The following is a 23073-nucleotide window of genomic DNA, read 5'->3' on the forward strand; positions in this document are numbered from 1 at the left end:
AGCACCCGTAAATGCAATAAAGTCAAAGAAATGCTCTAAGTATCAATTACATATTTCCAAATAACATAATAATATATATATAAATTGAAATCTAAAATATAATTAATCTAATTATCAATAATTAAAGGATGAAAAGTGTTATTGTCCCTAGATTTAATGTCACGCCCCGAGGCTACCCCCTAGATGTAACGCAGGATCTAGGATCACAAGTGACTCCAAGCTAACCCTGAATCTGGAATATCATAAGCATACTGAATATATAACTAAGATAAGCGGAAGCATAACTAATAAATGAGTCAAACCAAAAATGACTCCAAGTGAAAATATATCTGAATATCCATGGGAAACAACCCCAAAACACTGAACACTGATTCTATATCATAAAGCCTCTAATATTGATAAGCTGCTAGGACAAGTCCCCAGGTAACTCTAAAAATACTGAAAGACTGATAGTAAGCTAACTAAACCAAAGCATAAAGGAAAATCCTCGAACTATGAGGACTCATCACTGAAGTTGCTAAGTATAGGCTGAAAGTCGAACTGAGCGTGATATGGATGTTGAGCGCCTAAACCTACATCATACAACGATGTAACACAAAAGTATGTGTCAGTACTTTGAATGTACTGAGCATGCAGAATATAGATACTAAGTTGAACAATATAAACTGAACAATATAATACTGGCAATATAGACTAAGCATGGAAATAGGTTGTACTGAATTATAACTGAAAATTGAGGTAGATGTAATGACCAAGTACTAATCATGAAGATAACATGTTGAACTGAATACTGAAGTAAATGCTGATAACATGGTCAATGCAATAAGGGTATGACTGTGAGAGCTATTATTAACTGACATAAACCATTTGAGCTAAACGTAAAGTTTGATGTATACACTCTATTGAGAGGACCCAATATACCTTGTCATAGGTATAAAGGCATGGATGTGGTGTGATCACTAAAATAGATGCCCAACAGAGGGGAGGGCATGCAGTTCTAGGACTGTGTGGGTACGCTAAACCCTAGTCCAACTCGGTATAAGTCTACTCACAACTGAATATGTAGATAGCTAAAATGCAACTGAAATACTGAGTAGCTCAAAATATTGACATGTTATCTGAAAATGCAACAAAAATACACTGAAAGATATGACATTTAAGTTCTGAAGCATAATTTTCTGATTGATTGGACTAGCAAGTATAATTCATGAGTATTGATAATTAATACAAGCTAGGGTTCTGAATTCTATACATAAAACTATGTAAATTTTCCAAGAAACATGTTATTTAGATCGTGGAAACTACAGCAACTAAAATCACAATGAATCCCAAGGTTTTGGAAACCAGTAGGCCTGAACAAGTTATCATGAGAAATTGAAAAACATGCTGAATTCTAGGGACCTAATGGGTGAAAGGAACCCACTAGTGAAATCCCACATACTTGGTGACGAAAAGACGGAGAAATCCTTTTGATTTCGAGGCTAAACTTGAAGAAAACCTCTGCTTGTTCTTGGGAGAAACTATCGTCTTTTTCTCTTCTTTTCTTTCTAAGTTAGATGATTCTAGGGGAATGAGGGTTCTAGGTAGTTTCAAACTAGATTATTAGGCATATATTGAGTAAAAAAACGTAGTTTAAGCACCAAACAACGTAGTCTAAGTACCAAATGCATATGAGAAAAGATCAATGCGACCCTGACTTAAAAACTGACGAAGTGACTTCAGGACGTCTAGAGCACCACAGCCCGTCAAGTGGATCTTGAAGATGCTCTGCCTGACAGGTCTTCACTACTTAGGGCAAACGTTTTACTTCGAGCTAGTAATTAGGCAAACTCAGAGGCGTTAGAAAGAGGATTCAGAGACATTTAATTTGATAGGTTATGGGCCACCTAAGTCATTTTGTGCTGAAAGATATGATCGTTTGAAGTTGACCCAAACCTCAAAGTCTGTCAAGCCTCTTTCACGAGCCACTTCATGGCTCGTGTGAAGCTCCACAGACCGTCTAGTGGTCTGTAGTCCTTCGCAGTAGCCATGGTGGTTTTGTGTCCCCTTCACGGACCACTTCACCGCCCGTGAGGAGCTCTACTAATCGTCTAGTGGTCCATGGTCTTTCACCTTTTGTTGGGTGCACAACCACGAGCAGGGTGACGGGTCATGGTCCTCTTCACAGCTCGTGGACCCATCCGTGGTTTTCCCCTCTCTCTTGTTCAATCTTAGTTCAGATTTTTGAGGTGTTATATTTAATTACTTTTTTAACGGTGGAATGTGGATCAACTTGTGTACTCCATTAAAAACAATAGTAATTGATATGAATGTTTTATTATAATACTTATATTAACTGATGTTTAGTATTATATTTTAAAAAATAATTTGAAATAAGTAATTAATGTTAAAGATAAAATATGAAATAATAATAATAATTATTATTTAATATATTAAAAGTAACAATTAACATGGAAAAACTATTTTTGGAATAATAAAATAAACAGAAAAGGAAAGAAAAAAAAAGACAAATAATGATTTGGATTTTGGAAAACGTTTCCAAAAATATCAAATCTAAATAGAATACAATTAGGAAAAAACGTTTCTTTTTCGTGAAGCAAACACTTTATTTCTTAAAATAAAATTAATCTAACACCTAAATTTCAAAAATAATTCCAAATCCAAATACATAATGGAAACAATTTTTCCTAATCCTTTTAGAATAGTGACTTTTTGCTATTCTATATAACAATCACATTTTAAGCTAAGAAATTGCATTCTACATTAGTAAACTTTCTCAATACTTTATACACCTTCTATTTCATCAATTTTTTTCTTTTTCGTAGTAATCAAATGGAGGAGAAATCAAATAACAAGGATGCAACAACAATTGATTCTACAAAAAAGTCAAAGTACAATCTGATTTTACAAATCTTACTACTTGTATTAGCCATAGCTCTTGGTGCCACTCTAGCTTTTCGCGTATTCTATGTTGATGATGAAGATACTACTATGGTACTTCGCGATCCCAAATTCAAAATAGAAGCAGTGTCATCAACTTCCTTTTCTGTATTGACTCGTTATGTTCATCCTTTGATAATGTACAATCCAGACAATTGGAACCTCACTTTCTCAGTTCAAAATCCTAACAACAATTATGATTTCTATTACAACGATTTCAAGGTTAACATATCCTATACTGACACCCTTCTTTGGAGTGGCAATGTGTTTGATAAATTCCATCAACATGCAAAAGATCAAAGCTTAATTGATTCAACGTTTGCAGCTTTACCTGAGGCATATGAATATTGGATTAGTACATCTATTGCTGGTGACTTCGTGTCTGGTCAGACTACAAGATTTTCTGTTAGTCTAAGTGGAAAAATTCAAATGAGTGATCGTAAATCACCTTCTGATACAAGTTGTCGCGAAGTTGAGGTGTCTTGTGGAGGTTTACGCGTTGAGAATTTACAAGACAGTACTCAAACAGGAGTATTGACTGTTGATTCTTCAAAAGCTTGTGCTGTTATCTCTAAAGATTCAACATGTTGATTATAAGAAAGAGCATAGGGGCTGCCTCAAGAGCATAGAGATTAAAGTTTCATGTCTTTTTATCTTTTCTGTTTTTGTGGAGAATATTATGAAAATATATGAGCAAGTATTGTTCGGTTCTTTATCTTCTATTTAGCATGTTTAATTTGCATTTACTCACCAAGTGGCTTCACTGGAATTTCAATACAAAACCAACTACTATAAGTTACTACAAATCACTTTAATTGTGAATCACTAAGAATACGACTCAACTTGTGCATATTTCAACTATTTCATCAATCACCATTAAGATTTAACTTTGGTCAATTTAAGCGCTTATGGTAGTTCCAAAATGGCAAGTTACATTTTTTAGCATTATAGTGTAGTTCTCAGCATACCACTGGAGAAAACATACAAATATATCTATACATGGTTTTGTTCAAAACTAATAACTAATACTTATAAGCATGAATAACAAATATATGAACGAATTAATTGGTTTTAAGATAAAGTGAAATCTCAATGGTTTAGCTTTGCCTCTTCAGGAAATGCTCATTCACAAAGAGAAGTATGTCATAGAGCCTTGATGATATTGAAGCACAAATTAAGCAAGGCAAAGCACTCAACGCATTTTGAGCATCACTCCAAGGCTTAAGCGTGCCTTTGATAACATTGCTTGAAACCTAAAACTCCTCCAAAATGTAGTGCATTATGGGAGGATTCGACATGGGCACGGTAGCATTTTTGGAGTACGAGCAACACAACCTAAAAGGGGATAGTTGTAGAGGCATAGGCACAATAAACACACAATTCTATCTAATTCATTTGTAGAACAAGGATGCTTCGCGCTAAGATACATTTTCGAAGAGTATCAAACTTTTTCATTGTCTTGTCTGTCAACAAGTGATGGATAGAATCATATTACAAGATCAGAATTTTTTCCTGAGGCAATTTCAGAACATACATTACGAAAACTAATTTACTTGAGAGCTCTAGTTAGTCCAGAAGTAGAGAGTAGTTTGTCCGCGCAAGTTTAAGATAGCTGTTGCAAAGTTAATAACTCATTCATTTCTGCAACTATCGTCATCTCCTGGACCCTGCCATGTAAATTATTCACTTTTGTAAACAGAAGCATATATTTTGGTTCGCCTTTTGAAACTTATATTACTTGGCTTGCTAATCGCATGACAATTGAACATAGATATATTGATGAATTTCAAGATGTGAAGACTCAAGAAACAGCCCAGAAAAAGAGAGCACGCGAGTTGTTTACCTCAAGCCTTTTCTCGGTCAAAAAGATGTTGGCTACAATCTTCAGAATTGACGTCTGGGTGGACGAGCTTCAGCAGGACTTACACGGATGGCCCTGCCACCTAGGTCCTACACCACAAAGTTTAACATGGAAAAACAATCAAAAACACGATCAACAAAGCAGTAGTAATTACAAGTATGACTAAAAACTCATTTTACTACAAGAAAATCATATAGAAGTTTGTAGAAAAGAATGCAAAACAGATTCATAAATAACATTATACCAGACTAGATCAACGGTATATTACATATCTACAAACGCAGACAAGTCAAAGGGAAAAATATCTAGAAGATTGAAACCCACGCTTGATAACTATATAATCATGCATATCTACATCGTCATTTAGAAGACATATTGAGGTAAAACTGATCCAACAATCTAAACCATGCAAATCACATAACATTAAGTAGCATGTGCTACACCAAAAATGATCTTTAGTGGCAATTATCACTCTTTGTAAGTGTCCTTAAAGTTTATAACGACATTGGATCCAATGACAATAAACTAATGCCGGTAAAGGCTTTAGCACTCTTTGTTTAATGTGTATATTTATTCCCGCTAAAAGTTGTTTTTGTTGTAGTGATGACAGATATCATCTACGTGGGGGGGGGATTACAATAGATAGTACATGTGAATGTTAAGCCGGTACAAAACCAGCCTGAATGGAAAATGAGATCAACGTGTGAAGACACAGGCACATACAAAACATAAAGAAAGATAATTGTTTAGCTGAGTAAGGATGACTTACAACACCATCCAAGCTTTCAATTGCATCGTTGACCTCCTTAGCGGAACTGTATGTTACAAATCCAAAGCCCCTTGATCTACCGCTATCTCTATCATAGACTACTTTGGCATCCACGACCTTTCCTTGCTCACTGAACAAGGTCTCAAGTTGTTGTTGGTCAACACTCCATGCAAGGTTTCCTACGTAGACTCTGTTGGAGCTGTCCATACTCCCTCCACCCCTACCTCCCTGGTAAGAAGAATTGCCCCCGAAAGAATTCTCCCTTTTGGGTGGTGCTGGCCCAGAATTCACCCTCAGTGCCCTCCCGTCAATTTCCTGCCAAAGGAATCAAATATGCTTAGTGTTGAATTTCAGCAAAGAAATTTTGCATAAAGAAAGTATTACTAGCAACAAGCATATTAGGATCCACAAAATGATGGTTGAGAATGAGAGCTGAAATCACTTAATCAGCAATTTTTATAGTTTTTTTTTTTTTGTGTGTGTGGGGGGAGGGGGGGGGGGGTTGGATTTCATCATCAAAATTAGTATTGAAATCTGCAGTATGGCACATTGCAAAATATGTTAATATTAAAAGGGAGTACTGGTCTTCCGTTACACCATTTTTAAAATTGTTAACTGAACACAACAGTTGAATTCCAAAAATAGATTAAGATATCCAAGAACACGGAAATTCAGGACTTAAGGGAATATTTGGACACACACGTTAGAGCATAATAACCAAGAAAAGACAACAAAGCAAAAGACTTTACATAGCCATTAAATTGTTGACAGGCGGCTTCAACTGCCTCTTTGGAGGACATTGTCACAAAGCCAAAACCTCTGCTTCTTCCTGTAAGCTTGTCATAGATAACCTGCAAAAGTTAGCAGCTCCAGTAAGTCCGATTAAACCTCTTATCCAATTCTTCACATCCTCACTCTCCCAATCAAGATTGAAAACAACGACCATTTATGCTAAAGTCACACAATAAGATTATATCAATAACAAAACCTTAAATGCCCAACATGGTTGTCTATTCAAACATTGCCAAGCGGAATTTCAATTTAACAAGTCCATTAGCCTACCATCAAATCCTTAATATCCTAACTGTACACCAAAAAATCAAGAAGCTGTAACAATTTCCTTCTATAACACCTTAAGGCATAAATAAAAATTTCTTCTATATGACAATGGAACTACTCCTTTGCCATAACTTGCAAACCACACACGAGGGGTAAACCGCACTAGGCAAACCCTGTGCAATGAGCTCACCCCAGAAGGCCAACCCAACTGACGCAGGCAAGGGGTTTCGAACTTGAGACCTCCATTAGGGAAGTCCCAAGTCAAACCATTTGAGCAACCCCAAAGGATTCGTAAAGCATAAATAAACTTATCCAGTAAAAACCTTGTTGAATAGTATAAAAAGCCTCATCTGAAAGTTTAACTTGTTACGATAAGACACATTTACTTGTTACTCTTAGATATGTTATATATCCCCTCATGTATGGGATTGCTCTGATAATATGTTGAATTGTGGGAACATCTTATCTAACAGACTAAACTGTCAGAAATAGCCACTTTACTACTTTCAGGTTAGCACAAATCATAAATAATCAAAATTCACAAGGTTAGTTATTTAAACATAGCCAAACAAAACTTCAAATCATCTAAACAAGAAGCCTACTTAAAAACAATTAATCATTTACTGTTCTATTAACCTGTTGAATTGTGTGAACATCTTATCTACTCAGAGATAGCCACTTCAATTTTACTACATTTATGATTTGCACAGACCTTAAAGATTCAAACTTCACAAGGGTTCTCACTTAAACATAGCCAAACAATCCCTCAAAACTATATAAACACATAAACACCACAAATAAGATTAAATCTTTCTCCCATAACAATGTATTACAAGCAGCAAAGTATAACAAACACTTCAATTTCACTACTTTTTTTTATGACAAGGGAATCCAGTGCAGCTACCTTTGGATGCACACAAGGTAAACTCCACTCCTATCCAATAGCTCGCAAACAATGCAAGCCCAGTGGGACGACCAATTCTACTACTTTTAGTTTTGAAAAGATTCAATTTTTTTATTACCTCAACCATAGCAAACAAAACCTCAAATTACCAAAACAACTAAACCCCACAAAAAAAGATTGAATCTTTTAATTACCTCAACCATTTCAACATCTCCAGCACGCTCAAAAAGCTCAGCAAGAGCCGCACTGTCAACACTGAAAGGCAAATTACCAACAAAGATTTTAAGGTCAGGATTGGCATTACGTTCTTCATATGAAGCACCTTCATCACTCAAACCCCCCTCCTCCTCATCATCATCACCAGCCTCAAGTTCCTCAATTTGGTCAAAATCAGAAAGGGTTACTTTACGAACAAAACGAGAAGATTCGAAGTTTCTTGTGGTTGAAGAAGATGATAAAGAAAGGTTTAAAGAGGAAGGAGGAAGTGAAAAGAAGGAAATTGAAGTTGTTTGGGAAGTGGGTTTTGGGAGTGTTTGTGGTGTAAGTGAAAGGAAATGGAGGGAAGAAGAAGAAGAAGCCATTGGAGAAGGGGTTGAAGAAAATTTTGAAGATAAGGTTTTTATTGAAGCAAAAGAATTGTGAAGACAGAGTGTGTTGTATGTAGATATGGGGATTTATAATGTGAAATGTTGGATATTTTATTGGGAAGAGGAGATGTGGTGTTTGAAGAGATATTTTGGGTCCATAATGATGGAGATTTTTGGGTTTGGGTTTGTTTTTAGAGGATAAGGCCCATGGGCCATGTTTGTTTGAGGCATTACGTTGGGTGTATTGTCTTGGAAAAATTTCACGATAGGTCGTTTGGTAGAGTGTATAAAAATAATATTAAATAGAGTGTATTAGTTATGCTTGCATTAGCAATGTATGTATTAGTTATGCTTGCATTAATAAAATTATTTACAAAGATACCTTTCACTATTATGGTGGAAAAGATATAATGGGGCAATTGGGTCTTTAATTGAGTTAATGCATGCATTAAAATCATTGCATTGCTAATACCTAGAAATTCATGGTATTAGCAATACACACCTTAATATATACATAGATTGGAAAAGAGTATCAAACAACGTACTAGTAATACACAAGGTTAATGCATGTATTATTATTTTTTAATACACTCTACCAAACGACTCCTTAGTTTTTGTATTTTTCTTTTAAAGCATAGAAAAATATATTGTATTCGTGCGAATATAAAATCTAATTCTTACTGAAATCATGTGAATACAATTTTGAATATTGTAACTTGTGTATGTATGTGTGGCTAATTGTATTTGTATGTATTTATTTTCAGAGCAAAAGTTGGATGCATGTGTGGTTAATTATATGTGTATGTATGTATTTTCAAAACAGAAGTTAAATATATGTGTGGTTAACCGGGTATGATGTATGTGTTTTCAAACAGTATGTGCACAACATTGACCAACTTTACGGGGGAGGCCAACAGTATGTGAACTAGCAGATGATATGTGTATTAAATGTTAATTTCTTTCTGAAGTCATTGCACAACATAAAGTAGTAATGGTTTGAACTTGTGAAGAGGTGATGCACACATGCCTCAATGTAAAGGTGTGAGATGATGGTTATGGATGATTTCACGAGAGGTATGGTAGGCCGAAGAAGTATTAGAGAGAAATAATTAGACAGGATTTGGCATAGTATCAACTTATCGAGTACATGACCTTAGGTAGTAGGTTCTGGAGGACATGGAGTAGGGTAGTAGGTAGTAGTGTTTTGTCTTGTTATCCATTTATTCTAGTAGCCATTGTATTGCTCCTATAGTTTCTAATTCTTCAATTTTTGTTATTATTTGTTGTTTCTTGCACTTCAATTATCGCAATATTTTGCTTTGTTATGTTTTCACTTCCGTTACTCTTTTTTCTAGATTGCTTTGGATTATTTTTCTTTGAACGGAGGGTTTATCAGAAATAGTTTATCTACCTATGAGATAGGGTAAGATCGGCTAACACTCTACCCTCTTCAGACCCTATTTTGTGTGACTACGTATACTGTATATGTTGTTGAAAGATTGTTTGTGTTATTTTTTCAAAAGTACCCTCTAACTTCTCCAACAAACTTTAATACAGTGATTAAACTTGTAGCTAGGTTGTAGATTTTTCTCTTCCTTTTTTTTCAGTGTACCAACTTAATGGAATAAAACAGTTCCAGTTGTAAATTATGCAACTTCTAGTGTTTCACAATAATGAAAGAGATGGCAAAGGCAGTTGCCACTTGCAAGGGCACAGCTGCAAACTGTCTCATTTGCTATATCAATTGGCCTTGAAGAAGCCAAACACACAATATTTTGGACCACATCTTTTTTTTTTCTTGATTCAAATAATACCTATGGTTGGTGCCACTCCACATAGATACACAACTTTCATACAAATTCATAATTCAAATTGTCCATTAGTTTTTAAACTTTAGTTGCCATTTGCATAGAGATAGAGTCATAAATGAATCAATATGGATTTCATTAAAGGTCAATATTTGTCAAGATTTTAGTTTATCAAATACTAACAAAAAATCACATTTTAGAATTTAGTTTATAGAAGCTTGGTCAAACGTACGCTTAGTATCTTGATTAAATAAATCTTAATATACCATATTTGATACAGTGAATTCATATAATCGATCTCAACTAAGTAAACTTGGGATGTAGTTTATTCATTATTGAATTGATATTGATATACCCAAACAAGTATATACATGACAAGAGAAGATAAAAGGTATATAACAGTACTAGTAATAAACATGCTTATGTTTGTATGCATATCTTTTCATGGTTTATAAACAAACATACAAAAATCTGGGCATTGTGCTATGATTTTGAGAAACACAACAACTACTAGGAGAACTTCTGATCAGACTGTCCAAACTACGCCTCAGTCCCAAACAAGCTAGGTGGGCTGTATGAATCCTCGCTTCTTCATTTAAGCCTCAATGTGATTAATATCAAAATGGATAATTCCGAAATACAGAGGAAGCTGCAGTTGTTAGATCACCTTCCATCTGATGTCAACATGTAAAATCCCATCTTTAGAATTGATGAGATGGTACTTCTCGTTGATACGTCCATTGAAGATAACATCCTTCAGTTGGATATCGACATAGCCAAGTAACTCCTACAGACGAAAAAGGAAATCAGAATGCAACAAATATCAGTTTTTGTATACAACAATTGCAGTAATGGAAGCTGAGGACATTTGTTGACGATGGTTCGTTTACCTTAGACCGAAAACCAAATCTTCTCTTCTTGCTCTTGACTTCAATATGGATTAGCTCCTTCAATGGAGCTTCTTCCAACATAAACTGGAATTCTTCTTCCCATTTTGGATTCCACGTTTTGTTCCTTGCCTACAGGTAGTCGGTAAATAAAGGTTAAGGCAACAGAAGCAATAAGATGGTTAACCAAAGGTGAACGGAGCATGGGTTCAAGTGAATCTAGTTTTTTTTTAACGAACGTAAACACACACATAAATATTAAATTTTGAATCTTAAAGGTTGAACTATCAAGTTTAAACTATGAAAACGAGTATACAGTTAACTGTATATATGAGAGTGTAAGAATCACCTTAGTTTTCTTTTTTTCTCCTCGAAGCACTACAATTGCATAAGGATTGGTATGGTTCTTCCCTTCTACATCTTCAGCAGCAATAACAGTAACCAAAAGCAAACCTGCTCCACGCAAGGAAATGTCATCTGAAAGGCTTGAAATACTCTCCTTTCTTTCGTGAAAACTAAGAGGTCCACTAAACTTTATACTATCTTCTTGGAAAGGGATGAAGGACATTTCCAACATAAGTTGGCCTCGCGGCTTCTTGTTCTGAGGGTCGTTTGGGTTTAAGCTGTGGACCAAATCAAGAGTTAGTTCTTTCTTCTCATATGGCTTGAGCAATTTCAGTGGCACTACTTGCATACCCAACTTGTCATGTGCCCCAATCTGTGAAACAAAGCAATTTCAGTGGACAATTCGTGTTTTTAAGGAGATTGTTGCAATATATTTTTTTAGAAAGTCATAACACATAAACAAACACTCAAACAGTAAGCACTCCATTTTGAGAGTGCACATTTAGACACCTCAACTGTCAACTAAACGCTCTAACTCATCGCCACTGTGTCTCGTGGACAACCGACGAGTAATTTTGAACATCAAGCTGGCAATAAACATAACCCTTTGCATTTTACCACCTCCAAGGATTCAAACTGAAGTTATCCATAGTTCATAGTACACAACTTTGATATTATATCTATTCAGATAACTTCTCTAGTTTACAAAATCTTACGCTTCTCTACCAAGTTGATATTCAACCATTTTACTCTTAAACTCCAAGAAAGTAAAAGAGGGTCTTTGAAATTTGAGATGGATGGTGTACATAATACAATTCCTTTTTAACAGAAAATCAGAACCAGGATTGTAGCCATCAGAAAACTGCAAAGAAGTGCACGTATAAATAGCTTTGGAGTACTATGATGGTCTTTGATTCTAAAGTAAAAAGTTTGAAACACCAATGTGGAGCCACAATACCATGATATATCAAATCAAGATTCTGACCTTTTCCCAGTCATATAGATGCAGCTGCAGAACTTGAGCCTCGGGATCCTTAACGGTCAATTTGAAATCCTCATCCCACACGGGATCTAGACTGTTCATCTTTACAGTAGTCTTCTTTGCTGGAAGCATGTCCCCACCTAAGCTGAGTTTAACATATGGATCTGATTTACTCAAAAAGTCCATGTTCAAAAGTTTCTGTGCTCTCAGAACCTTCACGTGTAGTATTCCAACAGGCTTTTTCACAGCTCCTCTATAAAAAAAATACAAAAGCTAATGTTAGTAAATAGATAAGAATTTGAGCATCAAACCCGATACTGTAAGGCTAAACCACTTTGGATGCGTTTAGGTACCGATATAGGAGACATCATATTTCTAAGACTTTCATCTAACCAAACCTTAAGGCATAACCTATATGACTCAACATACAGAAGAGTGGAGGGGAACAAAGAGTTCATTCAACAGCCTAAAGAGTGTGTCTAGAACAGTGCTAGTGACTCAATGAGCACAAGAGAGAAGCCTAGAGCTAGATTGGGTGAGTGCATAGAGGAAGCCTAGAGCTTTAGAATAGGTAGAGACAATATAAAATTTGGCTTTAAGTAGAGTACCAAGAATTGATTTTAATAATTAGAGTAGACTAGAACCTTTTAAATCCCTTTGGATGCCCTTTGTAGAATGTTACATATTTTAACAATAGAAATTTGAAACTTTTGCAGTACGCATGGAATGGTAAAATACATGAATTCGAAAGACTTGGACAAAGAAAAAAGGAAATTTTAGAGGAATAGAATAAGGAAGATGACTATATTTTGAGAAAACCAAAGTCTAAGAAATTGCATTAGGCTACTACAACAACAATTCACAAGTATCACGACAACAGAAGTGCAAATGGATGTCAGGAATTAGTCCATTGACAATATTTCAAGTAAATTATTGTTTGTTAACAACTTACATTGAACTGTCAAGAATTGGTATGTCAAGTGTTTGTGGCCAGAGGTAAAGTCTGGCGACTTGCTTGCTTATAGTTTCCTGCCACCCAATGAATTTATCAAATAAAATTATCTGAGAAGGATAATGTAAAAGATTCCTGTCTGTAATACAGTCAGTTTGAATCTAGAAACACATAGAATGCAAGGGAGAGCTGCAAACTTTATTCAGTCTATGTACTTTCGAGTGTAGGTAAACAACAATGGCCAACTTTAGATACAATGGTATCATAATATTTATTTGTTTACGAAGGAAAAATTGATGTAACAGACTCATTCGAGAGCAATACACCTTAACTCTTAAGCAGATAAATCATGTTATGTTACTCCCTTTTATAAGCTTTCCTAATTCAGTAACTTTATCTACTATAGTTCAGTCATATCAAAACCAATGCATAAGATTTCAGGGTACACATTTTCTACAACTATTAATCTGCAATCCACGAATTCACCCAAGCCATTTCTATGATGTCCGGTATTAACTATTTCCTGACTTCTTATTGCATTACAGACTCAAATGCATTTTACATCTCTTAGAAACCAAACATCTTCCAGCTTGTTTATTTACTTTAAGAATTGTACTGTCGAAATAACATAATTAACTCAAATTGCAGATTTTTTTGTATCAGTGCCAAGTTGAAAGATTTTTTCTGTAAATTCCCTTGATGCATACTAATGATCACGAGTCAAAGAAATAATCTTGTGATTCTATCCTTGGAATCGCAGATCAAATTGGTGAAGTTCTCAGAAATGATTAAACTTGATACCAGTCCCTTTGCAACAAAAAAAGGAGTGAAGGAACTTTTGATTTCATCCAATGCAAGCTTAGCCTATGGAGTTTAGTACTTAAGAAACACACTAGGTAAAAGAGGAAGCATACCTGAACAAAATGGTGTAAACCAGGGATTGCCATGAGATCTCCTCCAATTACTTTTAGCCCAAAGTCTACCTCTGGCTACATATATGATTGTTATTTTTAGTTAGAGAAGTTATAAAGAGTTATTACCATATTATTCGTTGTAATTTTAAACTAATCAGCACGATTAGAATCTTTGAAAACCACAGATATTTTGCAAGCTTACGTACCTTCTTTGTCAATGATACTACTATGTTTGAAAAGCATGGGAAGGTTGGGACAAAAGGTTTCAGTGTCACCCTTGCTGTAGCAGCCACTTGGAAATCTACCAACTGAAGATAAATATAGCGAAGCTTGGTAAAAAAATAATCCATCAAGAGTTACACTATTAACTTTACCCAAAAGTTGAGTAAAAAATCATTCTTTATGTTTATTTTGTTATTCTTACAATAGCATCTTATTGAAGCAAATTGATTAATCTTTAAGATACACTAAAAACAATAAATTGATTAATCTTATAGCCTTGTAGCTGAACTCAACTAAAGTGATCAAAAGAAATAACATAAATCAGATAAGTTACAAAAAAGCAAATTGCAAAGCACTTTTGTTTGATGATCATGTCAATCTATCCTTCGAAAGAAGAACATAAGGGAAACTAGTCTTACCTGTGCCGAGATTTTTAGAGATAATAACTTCAATGCCACAACTATATTTGGATTTCCAGCCCATCTGACCGCGAACTCAAATACTAGCTCCTTTTCATTGGAATCATATACTTTAATACCTGCAATATTGATCGAGCTCAAATGAAACATGAGCAACTTCCAATTTATAGATGGTGGCTTGTCACAACATTTCATGTACTAGATGAAAAATGGTGTTCACCATGCAATCTAGGAGGAATTGTTCCAAGAGTAAGTTGCTCAAACTCGATAGATTTTATCTGATATTTTCCAATATACTCTGCAAAAATAGGTTCGGATGTGCTTTTAATAATTCCACAAATTGCCTGTAAAGGAAATAAAATCAGTCTACACTATTTAGGCATGCTGATATTCTTCAGACCATTTCCATGAAATGATATGTCGGAAATACAAAGTGAAGAATTTGCAATTACCTTGTCAAGATAAGGCCACATATTAGCTATAAACTCATTGAACCAGTTAACCTACACACCAATAGAAGTATTGCCTAGATAAGATTGACTTGGGATATTAGGATGAAAGAATTTAAATTCAAAAAGGGGCAAACACTTACCCGCTCGTAGTCTGGATTCATCACCCATAAGGGAAGTTCAGGTAGAAGATCAACTAACGAGTTTGGCTCAATTTCATCAAATGGTGAACTTTCTGGATATTCCTGCAGATTTGCATTTGAGAAGTTCAGTTCACTTTCGAATAAGTTGGTTTGCATTTGTTAAACCTTATAAAGAAGCAGAAATTTGCTCAGAATGTATCCTCTTTCAATTCTATATATTGCATATCAACATGTCTATCTTCATCTTTACATAAGAATACTGGAAATAAGCTGATTCAGGGCGGGTTATGTAGGTTCAACTCGGTGGCGGAGCCAGAAATTTATACAAGGGGACTCAAAAGTAGCAACTTTTAGCCTCTTCTTCACTAAAATTTTCACTTATGTCAAGGGGTTCAACAGTTTATACATTATCAAAAAAAAATTCCTTTTTTTCCTATTTCACAGTATACGAATTATAAAGGGGACCTAGCTTCACTTCTGGTTCAATTGAACCCATTACTTCAGCCTCTAACTACATGTACATATGAAGAAAAAACTAAAAGACGAACATATAATAATATCACACTCATTCCAAATCCACCGACTATAGACCCTGAATTTGCCAATGATTTTGCACCAACATTAGTAAAATCAGCTACTTCAGCATCGCGTCATCAAACACTCATCTAATATAACTGAACAAAACTAACAATTTCTAGTGAAACACCATTCAAGACAACAGCATATGCAGAAAACAGAACCAATATACAACAACAACAAAAATCACATAAGGTAGAGACATTGTTTCCAATAGCTTGTCGGCTCAGTAAAAGCATATCAACACCAAGTATTGGAAAGAAATACATTAGTGCAGAAGTCATGCTAAAAATAAAGGAGAAAAGAACAGTAGCAACAAAACATAACCAAAAAAACTACAAAGTCAGTCATTCCAGCTGAAATTTCATCAAATAGCTACTATCCTATTATGATCAAACCAAAACAGTGAAAATAAAAACTCAATCTTTTCCAATTGAAAGCAGTGCATTTTACCTTAATAATCTCTAGTAAAACACCATTCAAGACAACAACATATGACATATCCAATATACAACAACAACATACGCAGTGCTCAGCTCAAGTAAAGCATATCAAAATCAAATATCAAATAATTACTATCCAATAATAATCAAACCAAAACAGTCACACAAAATAAAAACTCAATCTTTAACATTAAAAAGCAGTGCATTTTACCTTAACATCTCTGGGCTCAAAGTATATGAACAAAAAATACCCCACAATCAAACCAATCGAAATTCCAACTCCAAAACCAAGAATTCCTAATAAACTTCCAAGAAGCCCCATTTTCTTTAATCATTCAAAAAATTCAACAAACCCCATTTTTATATCAATAAATAAAGAACATCCAAACCCAAATCCATGATTCCCTCAATAGTGTACATGCCACCCATGAAAATTATCATCTAATAAAGAAAGAAAACAATGTGAAAGGAAAAAAAGGGCTGGCGCCTAGTTATTGATGTTGAGAGATTTTGAACACCTAAGGAACGTGTAGAAATAATCAACTTAAACAAAATTCAAAGACGTGGCATTAATTGAATTATCAATGAATATTATTATAAAGTTTCTTGTTGCACATGAGAAGAGTAAATGACATAAATACTCTCATTGGAGAGTAGGTCTAAAATGGCCACTTAATAGATTTAGTCCTTTAACTATTCAAAAATTTATCAGTTTTGGTCATTTAACTATACACTTATCGATTTTTGTCCCTTAACTATAAACTTACCATAAGTTAGTCATTTAAATATTCACAAACTTATCAAGTTTGGTCTTTGTCCATTTTTTTTAATTCAAATAGTTTTGGTTTTTAATACGCACCATCTAAACTTTGATAGTTTTTGTTCGAGAAACTTATCATGCATCATGCTAATCAATGCGAATTTTATTTAATTCACTGAAATTTCTTTACGTAAAATAAAATAAATAGAATAATAAAATTGATCTATTTTAAAAAAAAGTTTAAAAAATTGCAAATCTACCATTTTATAAATTACCTGAAAAATTAAACAAATTCCGTTCAATGAAATCGTTGGAGGACAAACTTTGGATTTAACGGATAATTTTTCTTTTTATAATAAAGTTTAACACATTCAAGTCATTAGTAACAATAATATGCTTCATTTTATCCTCTGTTGAATAAAATTATGACTTATATTTTCTTTCCTCGTGAATTTTATTTTAAATTGTTGAGGTTAAGGTTCTTCGCGTAAAGTTAATTTGAAGAAAAAGTAACGGACTGAGAACCAACAGAAAAAGTTGCTAAGGGATTTAATTTCTCGAAGCATAGATTCTGTTAATATAAACTTAAACTATTTGTATTGAAAAAAATGGACAAAGACCAAACTTGATAAGTTTTTGAATACTTAAAAGACTAAAATCGGTAAGTTTATAGTTAAGGGACTAAAATCAATAAGTGTATAGTTAAGGGACCAAAACTGACAAGTTTTTGAATAGTTGAAGGACTAAATTCGTTAAGTGTATAGTTCAGGGACCATTTTAGACCTACTCTAATAGTTGAGGGACTATTTATGTCATTTTCTCCACATGAGAAACATCACAAAAAATAGAAATTTTTAAATTTGGGCCTAAAGACTTGATAGCATTTGAAATGTATTTTGTCATTATATTTGGTTCGGGTAAGAAACGCAAACACAAGATAGTTTAAATAAGAAATTAGGTAAAAAAATATTTTAGATGTTTGTTTCCAAACTTTTCTTAAATAGTCATTATTTTTGGGATTTTAAAGTCATTAAAACGAAGGATAATTTTGAAGAAAAAAATTATTCATTATTATAAAAGTCTTAACAATTTATTTATATTGGAGATTGGGTTAAAGGGAGTAAAAAAATTAATTTACTAATTAATTTTTTTAATTATTCACATAGTGTCATTTAACACTATTTTTAAACCAAAAGAGAGTGTATATCATGCACTTTTAGATACTAGTCGAGTATATTTTAATAAATAATTATATTAAAATTCTAATAAATAAAAAAGATATAGTAGGTTCCCTTGTTTCTATAGTTACTTTTTAAATTGTGAGGTCTTCTATATACATTGAAGCTTTATTTCAATTAGAAAACACAAATATTTGATAATTCATGTAAAAAAAAATTCACAAAATATGATATTTTTAGTGTATTTGTAACCATTATCTTATATATTTATTATTTGAGAAAAAACTAGTAAATTCGAATAAATTTGTGTTTGAACTCCTACATCTGCTCAACAAACAAAATTAATTCTGTTTTTAAATTTGAATTGAATTTTTTTAATTAAAAATGAAAATATTAGTCCATTCGTCATATCAATATCAATAAATCATGGTACTAATTTTTAGATAGTTAAACAGTTCTTTTTCAAATATAATTAACTAAGTAATTATAATTTACAACAACTTCTGTGTATATGGAGACTAATTAAAATTAATAATTTGTATTTCAAAGAGACTGATTAATTCTGATGTTTTGAACCCCGTCAATCTTCTAGGACGGAGGAATTAATTAATATTATTTGTCACTATTCTTGAAATTGAAAGTTTCTTTATTTGAATAAATAAATTAATATGATCAGATTGGTCGAGATTTTTTAAATATCAAATTAAATTATTTGTGTAAAATTTTTAAATTTATAAACCAAATTAATAGTACTTGGGTTTTTCAATTTTGGTTTTTTGAATTTTTCCGACAAAGTATTTATACAAACTTATAATTAATTTGTGCTCCAAATATTTTGTTAGTCCTACTAAAATATAATTATCTAACGTGTTTCTTAAGAAAACAACACAAAATATGAGATGGGTGATGACACTAAAATATTCAACAAAAAAATAATAATGAAATCGCATAAAATAGATATTGTAAATTAATAAGTCATAAAAAATTATCATCATCATGCTAAAATAATTTGAAAGTCTAAACCAATGTAAAGCTAAAGAACAAATATTCAACAGTATTGTCTTTCTTAATGTTGACTTAATTAATTATTTTGTTAACATTAGTATTGATTTGGTTTGAGCTTTATTAGTTTTACTAATAGAGGCACTTACTAATATCTATGGACTATAACTTTTATTGAACCATTTAAAATTCAAAGTCTCAAAGCATGAATAATATGTTAAAAGAAAAAAATATATATGAAAAAGTATAAGAAATATTTAGAAATTATATCAAAGTAAGTACTTTTATGTATAAAATAAATTTTAAGAATTATATATATAATGTCGGATTGGTTTAGTCTCAATTTAATTTTTTTTAATTAAAACCAAACTAACCTAGTATAATCAAATTTTCTTTCCAATATCAAACCAAACCATTAGTTGGATTTTATTTTATTTTGACTCGGTTTTCGATTTAATTTTGTACACCTTAAATAGCTATTATAAAATATTTCTACCGTTTTAATCATGAATTATAGATTCAAGTCTTAAATATAAAATTATTATTGATAAAGAACATTTTATTCTTAAAGCAAAATCTTTTTTACGTAAATCCGAGTTAAGGGAGTCTTCAAAAATAATATTAAAGACCATAGTAGTACTTGTACTTAGTAATTACTTAATGGATAATCAAAGAAAATTAGGAAGGTAGTTGAGTTGATTAAGTTTCCTCTAGGATATTCTATCTAGAAAGTCTACCCAATTTATGGTTTCATCGATGAGAGTTGGTAATCTTATTAAGGCAAGTGGTTAGCCTATTTTGAAAATATTTATTATGTTCGAATTAACTATATTTATATTAGAGCAACTTTCACATATAGCAAACACAAAATTCATATTTGTATGTTATAGCAAAGTTTGCATAATTGCGCTCCATAGCAAACATAAATATGTATATTTCGCTATACATATACAAGAGAAAGCAATTATATAATCTGATTTGGTATACATATACAAAAAGATCAATTGTATAAAGTGAGCGAGCGAGATCTGGGAGAGCGGAGAGCGAGATCTGGGAGAGGGGAGAGAGGAGAATGAAAATATATGTATATATACAATTTTCACGCATTTTATACATTTGCGTTTTTGTATAAAGTGAGAGAGGCGAGTGAGAGAGCGATATCTAGGAGAGTGGCGAGCGAGATCTGGGAGAGGGGAGAGAGGGGAACGAAAATATATGTATATATACAATTTTCTCTCGCTTTATACAAACACAAACACATTTTATACAATTTGCGTTTTTTGTATAAAGTGAGAGAGGCGAGTGAGAGAGCGAGATATGGGAGAGTGGCGAGTGAGATTTGGGAGAGGGGAGAGAGGGGAACGAAAATATATGTATATATACAATTTTCTCTTGCTTTATACAAACACAGACACACTTTATACACTTGCGTTTGTATAAAAAATGAGAGAGGCGAGGGAGAGAACGAGAGTGACGAGCGAGATTCACCAGGAGAGGTGAAATAGCAACAGTTTGCTATGAGGTACAATTAAATCAAACTATATTTCTAACATTTAATTTGAATTAATAGTTTGCTATTATATACAATTTTCCCTTTATATTATACATCGAGAAAATATATTTAATAAATTAATTTATTTATAAATTATATTTATTTGTATGAAATTATAACTTATCCTCAAATCAGAAAATATCTTAAGTTAGTTCAGATCAAATAATTTATTTCGTTTCATGCAACCCTTCTTATTACTCCACATTGTAAGTGATATTCAAACCTGAAATCTCAAAGAGTTAAATCAATTAATTATATTTTTGGAACATTTCATATGCTTATTATTCTTGTTATTGAATAATGACTATTAAATTCATAATTATAATTTGAATGTCTTTTTCTCTTTGAAGAAATTGGCATCTTAAAACAAGACACGTCTTCTTTTGTATATAATATTTAAGGAAATCAAGATTGAAAAAAAACAAGTAGAAAAAATGGGCACCAAAAAAAAAAGGAGGATGAAATATTTGGTCTGTCTATTTATCAATTAGGAATTAGGAAATGATCAATAACAAGGCCAACAGTAAAACAATGTCCCTTTCTCTACTATGTGTAACGAATGAGGCAGTTTTTTCTTTAATTAGAGATTTCAATTTCGAATTTCAAGTGTGGATAATATTTTGATAGGGAGTGTTTTGCCTGAATAGACTCTATGTGACGTGAATTTAAATTAGTCGAGCTTCAATATGAATACTGGACATCAGATAGAAACCAACAAAACGTCCCTTTCTTTCTTCTGATATCCTAATTAATACAAATAGTAACTCAATAAATTTGAATGAATGACTTTCTTTGCTCACTTTCGGACAATTTGGTGGACCTAGATAATATTTTATATTATACATATAACAAATATCATAGATGCAAAATATTTATATGAGATTTCTTATCTTTTGACTTATGAAATACGTCAAAAAAAAAAAAATCATTTTACTGAAGAAGTTTTCGAGGGATATTGAAACTACATAATTAATCTCTTTAAAATTGTAGTTAAATATCAAATTTTAAGTATTCTAGGTTCGTTTTTAAGTGAAGGGACCTATCCATCGAAAATGATAGTGAAAGAAAAAAAGCGGAAGAGAAACTTATTTTACAATCTCTCAATTAAAATTGCCTTTTCAAAGTACTAAAATTTTAGCAATTTTTGAGAAATTGTTAAAAAAACGTAATTGTTTTATCTAAAATTAAAGTGACTTTTCTTTTTTTTTCTAAACTTGGAAAAAGAATTATCTTATCTCGAAATCAGTTTATCAAAGGAATTGGAAGGTATGATTTGAAGTTAAAAAACTAATTAATTGATTTTGTAATTAAGGTTTGTTTTATTATTTGGTTAATTATTTCAACTATACTTTAAATAGAAAATTTAAATTGAAAAGTATGTATTTCAAATGAAATAATGATTTTCACTTACAAAACGTTTACTTTTTTAAAAAAAAGAAATTCATATCCAAATTAAATTCGAACTCCTAAATATCTTTTTAACAATTTCAACCAAACTATTATCTAACGCCAACCAAATATCTCAAACGTGATTAATGGAAGGATTAGTTGCTTGACCATAGACTATCCATTATCCAAACTCAGGCAATATGTATATATTGTGTGTGTAATCGTATTATTATTTTCCTTTGCTTCGTTAATCATATTATTTATTATTTATAGTTGTTATTATTTTTTAGTCATTAATTTTAACTTTATATATTTATTGTTTTATATGTTTTACTTGAGTTGGGGTTTATGGCAATAGTCTCTAACAGTGTACCACCTCCCAAATGTCATTTATAGGAATTAATACATTGGATTTATTGTTTTTGTAGTTGTTGATTGTTGATTGTCAGTGTGTGTATGAGAATTATTATTATTTTAGTGTGAAACATATCTTAGGGTCTATTTGGATATGTGATATAAAATTATGATTTGAAATAATGATATGAAGTTGAAGTTTTGTTTAGATATGCAATATGATTTTTTTAAGTTGTATTTTTTCATAAACATGAAAAATCTTACAAGTTGCGAAAACTATCAAAATTTCTCCAATACTTTACAATCTTACCAAATGAACAAATCATATACAATTCATAATAAAAGATATTGAAGTACTATCCTAAGACAATGCATTGGATAATCGTATATCTCCATGTTCATTTTATAAATAAATGTAGGGACTACAAATTAAACTTCCAGATAATGATTTATAAAGATTAACTAGTCAACAATAGTAACAACTAGTTATTCTTTGATATAATTCTTTTACATGAGTACGAACAATCTCTTTACGGCGAGTACAAGTCTTTCTTCCAAAAATTTAAAATGGTCTTTTT

The 23073-nt window shown here is 32.4% G+C and overlaps 2 protein-coding genes across 4 annotated transcripts; both read right to left on the bottom strand.

The window, feature by feature from the left end:
* Positions 1 to 4348: 4348 nt before the first annotated feature.
* LOC125823725 (29 kDa ribonucleoprotein A, chloroplastic-like) lies at positions 4349 to 8180 on the bottom strand. Its single transcript, XM_049503103.1, has 5 exons — positions 7728 to 8180; positions 6320 to 6421; positions 5571 to 5885; positions 4784 to 4890; positions 4349 to 4607 (listed from the first exon to the last, which is right to left on the bottom strand). The coding sequence occupies exons 1-4, from the start codon at positions 8112 to 8114 to the stop codon at positions 4825 to 4827; spliced, it is 870 nt and encodes a 289-aa protein (XP_049359060.1). The 5' UTR covers positions 8115 to 8180; the 3' UTR covers positions 4349 to 4607; positions 4784 to 4824.
* A 2078-nt stretch (positions 8181 to 10258) lies between these two features.
* Positions 10259 to 16721, bottom strand: LOC125823651 (synaptotagmin-3-like). 3 transcript variants are annotated; one of them, XM_049503008.1, is made up of 12 exons: positions 16472 to 16721; positions 15242 to 15343; positions 15102 to 15152; positions 14870 to 14993; positions 14650 to 14768; positions 14215 to 14316; positions 14009 to 14083; positions 13095 to 13171; positions 12146 to 12395; positions 11165 to 11533; positions 10819 to 10947; positions 10259 to 10715 (listed from the first exon to the last, which is right to left on the bottom strand). In XM_049503008.1, the coding sequence occupies exons 1-12, from the start codon at positions 16580 to 16582 to the stop codon at positions 10587 to 10589; spliced, it is 1638 nt and encodes a 545-aa protein (XP_049358965.1). In that variant the 5' UTR covers positions 16583 to 16721; the 3' UTR covers positions 10259 to 10586. The 3 variants fall into 3 exon arrangements, with proteins under 3 accessions (XP_049358965.1, XP_049358981.1, XP_049358973.1); XM_049503024.1 differs by having other exon boundaries at positions 14009 to 14079; positions 14870 to 14947; positions 16472 to 16496; XM_049503016.1 differs by lacking the exons at positions 15242 to 15343; positions 16472 to 16721 and having other exon boundaries at positions 14009 to 14079; positions 15102 to 15144.
* Between the last annotated feature and the right edge of the window lie 6352 nt (positions 16722 to 23073).

Source organism: Solanum verrucosum, unplaced genomic scaffold, assembly GCF_900185275.1.
Source record: "Solanum verrucosum unplaced genomic scaffold, falcon-dt-bn FXZP01000125.1, whole genome shotgun sequence".
NCBI lineage: Eukaryota > Viridiplantae > Streptophyta > Magnoliopsida > Solanales > Solanaceae > Solanum > Solanum verrucosum.